Source organism: Montipora foliosa, chromosome 4 (assembly GCF_036669935.1).
Source record: "Montipora foliosa isolate CH-2021 chromosome 4, ASM3666993v2, whole genome shotgun sequence".
Taxonomy (NCBI): Eukaryota; Metazoa; Cnidaria; class Anthozoa; order Scleractinia; family Acroporidae; genus Montipora; species Montipora foliosa.
In genome coordinates, this window is record NC_090872.1 from 12,988,436 (window position 1) to 12,995,935 (window position 7,500).

At 38.3% G+C, this 7,500-nt stretch overlaps 1 protein-coding gene across 1 annotated transcript in view; it reads left to right on the forward strand.

The window, feature by feature from the left end:
• The window catches only part of LOC137999890 (pre-mRNA 3'-end-processing factor FIP1-like), a 27,641-nt gene that overhangs the window by 75 nt on the left and 20,066 nt on the right, over window positions 1-7,500 (forward strand). The window contains exons 1-7 of the mRNA XM_068845852.1: window positions 1-2; window positions 1,253-1,286; window positions 1,552-1,648; window positions 4,757-4,848; window positions 5,551-5,738; window positions 6,015-6,127; window positions 6,717-6,756. The exon at window positions 1-2 is cut by the window's left edge and continues 75 nt beyond it. Of these exons, the coding sequence (XP_068701953.1) occupies window positions 1-2; window positions 1,253-1,286; window positions 1,552-1,648; window positions 4,757-4,848; window positions 5,551-5,738; window positions 6,015-6,127; window positions 6,717-6,756 (566 nt within the window). The remainder of the gene's footprint in view (window positions 3-1,252; window positions 1,287-1,551; window positions 1,649-4,756; window positions 4,849-5,550; window positions 5,739-6,014; window positions 6,128-6,716; window positions 6,757-7,500) is intronic.

The window sequence follows — 7,500 nt, forward strand, 5'->3', positions numbered from 1 at the left end:
AGGTACAGTCTGAGAACTTTTTGTGGATTTGTTACCATTCAGATCTTCTATTTTTCCACCCTGGTCAGAGTTTTTCTCTATCCTTGAGTGGGCCTATTTCTATTAGTAGGGCTAACGCTTACATGGTATAAATGGGTCGGAAATAGCACTTCACATCACCCTCTTAATTCTGTTGAAATATAAGTGCTACACGGCCATCGTTTGCATAAACGTAACCCCTTGTACTTGTACATGTTCATTGCCGTGAATTTGAGATCTTCAATTCCCAAGATCTGCTCCCGTCTGACCTTGTAGCTCAGTCGGGAGAGCAGCGGTGATCGACCGGGTAACCCGAAGATCGTGGGTTCAATTCCCACCCTGGTCAGAGTATTTCTCAGTCCTTGTGTGGGCCCATTTCCATCAGTAGGGCTAACGCTCACATGGTTTACATGGGTACGAAATATTATAGTACTTCACATCACATAATTAATTCTGTTTAAATATCAGTTAGTTAAGTTATCAAGGAATTGGCCGCAACCAGAACGCGTTTTTCGAAAAATTTATTACATGACTTAAATTTACTCAATTTTTCTGATCTTGCCACTAGTGGAGCACAGTTTGTACTCAACCAAGAAGGGAAAATATTTTTCCCCTCCATAAGTGGGTCGTTCTTTCACTTAGAAAATTGTTGATATCCACTGTCCCAAGATGAAGTTCATATAATTATCTCTTCCATGAAAGGGACTTTTGGTTACAGACATATACTAGAAACAAACCATGAGTAAGTGGAATGCTGGCAAGAGTTAGAAAAACTGATCACATGCCATGCACAACAATGCTGCCCTTGATACGGTAGACACGACACAGAGTTCCATTACCGGGAATCCAGAAATCGTTGCTTCTCAAATGATCTCAAATGAAAATGATTAGAATGCCTGCCTCCTAACCTCCACAGCAAACAGGAATGTTTAAATTTCAAATGCTGTATTTCACTTCTTGTTTCACCCTTTTTCAAAACATAGATTTGATGTGCAAACGTTTATTCGCTTCTTTCCCATTCCCATAATGCAATGCGTTTGGGGGCTTTCTTTGCATAAAAACACGTCATTTACTCTTGGGACTGTATCATGCTTCAGTGAACTGGATATCCATTGTTTTTCTGCAAATAACCCCCTAAAATGAACTATATTATGGGATTTGTCAAAATAGCGAATCAAGGTTTCAATGAAAATGAGAAGTTAATACTTATAATTGCTTTTTTTCCAAACCAAAGGTGATGATTCACAAACAAAGGAAACAGAAACAAGGTATGAAATGTTTTTTGTTATTAATATTATTGTTGTTGCTGTAAGGTTGTTAAGATAATATATTGCAAACAGTTTTGAACGGTTCATCAACATAGAACTCATGATGTTCAAACTGTATCATTATTTCTTTAACCCCTCCTACATGTAGTTTGGACAGAGGCATCCACTTAGATTTGTGCATGTGGTAAATGCAAGGTCTCAAAAACGGTGGCAACTGTTCCCCATCCACAATAACTTTTGGTACTTGTCTTTGTTTGTTCTTAAGTGTTGTAATAAAGAAAGAACCTAAAGAAGACAGAGATATTACTGAAAATGGCTTACAGGCACAAGAGGAAGATGACTCTAAGGAAGCAGGTGAACTGGTAAGCTACAGTGTATGGTCAAATGTTACAATGTATGTTGTAGTCAAAGGTACATGTAGTTTGCATTGAGAGCTTTCTTTGTCCCTAAATGAACCATCATTCACATGGCCAAATGATACATTGAATTATGATGATGAAGGTTTATTAAAATATTCAAAAATAGCACCCTAGTGGTGAAATACATTTGAATTTACAAGTACACTTTAAATATTAAAAAAATACAAAAATCTTACATTTGACCTTAGAATTAAAAGTCTAAAGGGACTGGGAATTACAAGAGTCAGTATATATATATACCAATGAAACAAGACGCTTAGGTTTGCTTGATTACAAGGACTGGGCGTTAGACGCTATTGTTGGAAAAAAGGATTTTTTAAATCTTTCAGTCCGGCATTTAAAGAGTGATGCATGGTTTTTGTTGCGCAACTCATAAGCATGGCAATGGGCGCGCCTTGGTAGTATGAGGTGGTGCAGCCGTGACCCAGGCACGCAGATACTGTCCCAGACTTTCTTACAGAGTTCGTCTTTTCTCACATTTAAGCGAGTGGAGTTTGCAGCCACAATGGCATCTCTGTAGCTCAGCGCCGGTAAATAATATACGCAGAGCTCTTTTCTGGACTGTCTCGATCTTGTCCTTGAGGTAAATTGGCAGGCTGGTAGACCAAGTGACGCAGGCGTATTCGAGGACCGATCGTACCAAGGCATTTTAAGATGTTAATAAGGTCTTCCGGTGGAATTCCGGACCGCTTGAGCACTCTTAAGATATAAAGGTGTTTTGAAGCTTTGGAGACGATCTCACACACGTTCTCATTCCACCTAAGAGTGTCGCTGATAGTGACTCCAAGGACTTTATGTGAAGAGATGCGTTCTAAGGGACGTTCATTGACGCACAAAGGGCCGAGATCTGGCCGTGTTCTAAGTGAGCTAATCACAAGTTCCTTGCACTTCTTTGGGTACTTCTTTGTGATTGAGGATTATTATTGATGAAACCTAGCAGAGTCATATAAGGGAAAATGTCGACAACAAACTGTTGTGAAGTCCTTTTTACCTATTCTGGTCAGTGAACTCAGAGGTGATTATAATAAGCTCTATTCACATACGAGGTGCCAAAGAAAAACAAAAGTGCTTCTCGTAATCATAATATATAATTATTGTCTTGGTGGGTAAGAAGTTGGTCTTTTAGGGTGACATGCAAAAGCTGAAAAGCATTGTTACTCAATTAAACCAATCAGCAGGCAAGAAATAAGCATTGTGATTGAGGTTTCAATCATTGTGGATCACTCTTTTGCTTCTGTTTGTTACTCTGTTATCTCAGGGTTTGTGTTAGGTGCTGAGCAATGCACATGGAGGATACATTGTACCACCAGGCAGCCTCAGTGATTTTCCAGATCTATGAGTTGGCTTACATGTTGGTGGAACAAGCTAGGTCTTTCATCCTCACTGTCATGACCTCCCGTAGTAGATTGCTGACAATGAAAGTTAGAATCGCAGAGTCGGTATTTCTGTTTGAGAAATTCAGCCTTGTTTGTGTGTTTTTGGAATAAGGTTTCATCTTCGGATTGCTGTCATAATCCATCAATAATTCCTTATCTCCCATTTCAAACCAAGCTAAGAGAAATTTCCTTTATCTGGTTTTCTGTGCGCGTGCTTTAGAAAAAATAAAACTATTCATATCAGAAATTATTAATTATCCGTGCATCTTACAAACTTTGAATGAAGATCTTGTCTTTTAATGGAGAGAAGCAGCGAATTATGCACGGTAGAACCAAAGGTGTTTTTTTTTCCAGTGTTTGCTGTGACATTGCACAATGGCCTCTTGCCAGCGTAGGCTTTCAAAAAACAAACTTTTCCTTCCAGAATTAATTGTTTCTCATCCTTTTACCATGAAGGTAATAAGCCGTTGGAGCAAAAAACCTTATCTTATTCTAAGACCAAGTGGGTGGTTGAAAAAGGCAAACAAAAAATCAGGTATGATCCTAAAATAGATCGGCGACGTGCCCATTCACCAGCAGTGAGCGGGGAAGTCACTGAAAGGAAAATGAAATGGAACATCATCATGGTATATATCATTACTTTTACTTGCAATTTACAACATATTCGCCTTAGCAGCAGTGATTTATCACCTGACTCACGGCCTTTTCATTTTAGGAATGATTTCACCCATTGAAACAATACATGAAATGAAACAAACGCAAACTTACGGTGATATTCAGACAATGACAACAGATGTGCCAGCAAAAACAGTCATTCAAACCAAGTCTTGACTATTCAACCAAAGTGGACACTTGTCATGAAAATGTTGAAATGCGAAGCTGAATAAATTCTTCGGAAACCAGTAGTGCTTTTAGCCATGCAAAATCTTTCTTTGAGAAAAAGCTGCTATAAATTGATGTACAACAGTAAATTCTGCCCTCTTTTACACGAAACTCTGTGTGTAAAATTTTACATGCACTTTGAAGAAATTCGTGTGTAATTATTTACACGCACACTTTCGTGTATTTTTTTACTCTCGCGTAACGCGTGCGTAACTTGCATGTAAAATGCGCACAATGTTGTGGACTTACACGCATGATACGTAAGTGTAATGCTGCTATTCCTGCAGTCAGTACTGTAGGCAAAGCCACAAACTGTCTGGTTACTTCAAAAATGCAAATTGAAATCTGTTAATTGTTTTCTTAAAACAAGTCTTGATTTTGCTTATCCAAGTTTGTTAAAATGAATAATATACAGTAGACCATTAATTTTTAACCCATTGACTCCTGGTAGTGAGACTTGATAGATTTTACTCTCAACTGTCTAACGCCCTGGGCTCGGTTATTTAAAAGCCAATTAACGGTAATCCCAGATTAAAAATTAACCAGGGAGTTTATATCTCTACCTACAAATGCTGGTCAACACTGATATTTAGGAAAACTTTACATATATTTAGAAGATGTGAATCTTGAAAAACAAAAATAAGTAAAAGAAACTTTTGTCAAAAAGTTGAAAACATGAAACAGATTGAAGTTTATGCTAATCCTGGATTATGTTAATCGGTTCTCGAACAACCGGGCCCTGGACGGTTCAGGAGTCAAAGTGTTAAGAATGATTTTAATTGTTTCAATTTAGAGCAATGAAGATGATGAGGATGATGATGATGATGACGATGATGATGTCCAGGTCACTATTGGCGAAATTAATCCTTCAGGGGCCCCTTATGGGTGAGTGGTATCCTTCATAAAAAATGCGATAATATGAGTCAGTGTTTCATCAGGAAATTTCAAAGGAAAAAAGCTGTAAACAACATCGTCGCTCTTTGGAGGTTGGGTGCCCGAAACATCCTGGAGCTTCCACTATTGGCAGCCAGCTCCAAGATGGAGACTGCACCGATGGCTGGCAAAACCTGACAACCCAGCCATGAGCCCCCACGCCCCCGAGAAGAATGGGCACCCGTCACACTGATACACAGTGGAAAGCAGAGGGTGGGGAGGGAGGGAACAAAAACCGCTAAACGCTCCACACACAATGTTCCTACTTCCCGCCACACTGATAAATAAGCAATACAGCCCAAAGCACGAGGTATTCCACTCATGCGCCAGTATACTAAAACCACTGACCAATAGGCTGCAGTTGCTCCTTGATGAGGTTAAACGAAGTTTAACCTCATCAAACCTTCAGACTTGCGTGTGGATCTCTCACAAGAAAACAAAAAAATATTATAATAGACGGCATACAACTATATGTTAAGTCCCTGTAAAATGGCTGCTTTGGACAACATCTGTAAATAATTATACTGTAGTGTGGATCATCTAACTGTTTTTTTTGAACCATTGAAAATTACCAGCCCCTTTAAAGGGTTCAAATGACTCATAATGAATAGCTAGACAGCTGGAAACATTATCTCCATTTTTGACATGCATCAGGGCTAGTTATGCAGGTCCTGTCAACTGGAATTTCAAATCAGGCTCTGGAACTGCTGCAGCAAAGGACAGAACAGCAAGTTTGAAAGATGGCAAGGGCATTGATGTAGAGGCAGTTGGCACTGTCAATGGCGTTTCTATACACGAATTTGATTTAGACTCGGTGGATGATAAACCCTGGAGAAAGCCAGGTAAGAAATTATGTCATTGTTCAGCTTCACCAAGGGCATTGTCGACAAGATAATTCCCTGTTAAGCCACATGGAATCAGGTGATGCTTGGCAACTGTCTCCTTTGCATTTGTTGTTAGGGTCGTCATGCAATGCTCCTCCCCACTAACAGTGTTACATGACCCTAATAATGGCTGCGTGGGAGACTAGGCAACTACTAGTAAACATGGCGAAAGCAAAGGAGTGCCTTGCTTTACATGAATTTTAAAAAAATTATTTGGATATTGTTTCTCTTAAGGTGCTGACATCACTGACTACTTTAATTATGGATTCACTGAAGACACATGGAAGCAATATTGTGAGAAACAAAGGCGAATGAGGATGGAACTACAGATGCCCAAGAAAATATTTGTAAGTAAACAATTGGTGGCTAGGAACATTTAATTCGCTGTCTGGATAGTCTGATACATTTATCTAGTTCCTTTGGAATTTCAAGTTCAAAGTGCCATTTGATTGAATATATTTCAGTTAATGTAGTTGATTTAATTTAGGGGTTAATTTTTGTATGATAGAATTAACTTAAATTGATTTAATGGAGAAAATAAATTAAATGGCGTAGGTAGGGTAACTAAATTAAGAGGAATCAGCCTGAAACCACCTGTATGATATCTGTAAGTTACCTTGTCTTGTACAGTGCATCATCGTTATCATAGTTGGTAGTTGTGGGAGGAGAATGAGGAGTAATAGTATGCGTAATAGTTAACTAATAGAAGGCAATCAGTAGACAAACTAAAATAATTTGGTGGATATTGAAGGCAAATAATTCAGGAATCGGTTAGATTAGGATTTAAACCTGTCCAGAGCATCGTCATGCCAATCTCTCACCATACACCACTTACAGTACCATTCTCCTCATCCACCTAACCTCCTCATCCTTTATAGCACAAAATAATTATTAACTAGGTGGAAAATGTAATGTGAATCGTTTGGATTTTATCAGGTTCATCCACAGCCAGTTGATCCCGTTATTATGCCAGATGGTAAGTCAAAGCGAGAGGAAAAATATCAAACAACCCTCTTGGCCTTAAAATTTAATGGTAGCTGGCATGCTTTTGTTAAATTTTCAATGTTAAATTCAAGTGCATCTGTGTGTGTTGGATCAATGAGTTGATAGAGGTACTAATTTAAAAGTAATCGCTGTAAGAAAAATAAATATCATTAGCTCGCAACTCGTTCTTGCAGTGGTTAATTTATCTTTATCAATAATATTTGTTTGATGAAACCAAATTTTCATCTCCAATTTTGTTTATTAGCTCTTATTGTTTTGTGCAACAATCCCAAGAACTGTTGTATTGAATCTTCCCTAAATATAGCATTAGGTAATTGCATGAGGCCAAGTTAAGTTAAGGATTAATGACGCGTGTACATGTACATGTATATTCAGAAGTTGCCGAGATTGCACGATGAGGGCAATTTCTGCAACTTCTAGTTGCAACTTCCAGCTTTTCCCCTCTCCTCTTGAAAAATTTATCAACATTTGATTTGATTTGCGTTAATTTGTTGATTCCATTTTACATGTACATTGTCCCCAATTATTGCTCCAGCGCTTATAGAGGACTAGACACTTAAATAAAGTTCCTTTCCTTTCCTTTCCTTTTTCTCCCTTAATTTTACTTGTCCCCATGCTATTGCTTTATACATTCTAATTGCTTATTCATAAAGTGTTAAAAAATTTTAAATCAAGCTTAAGGTCGAAAATGCACGCTGTTGTGCAATTTCATAGG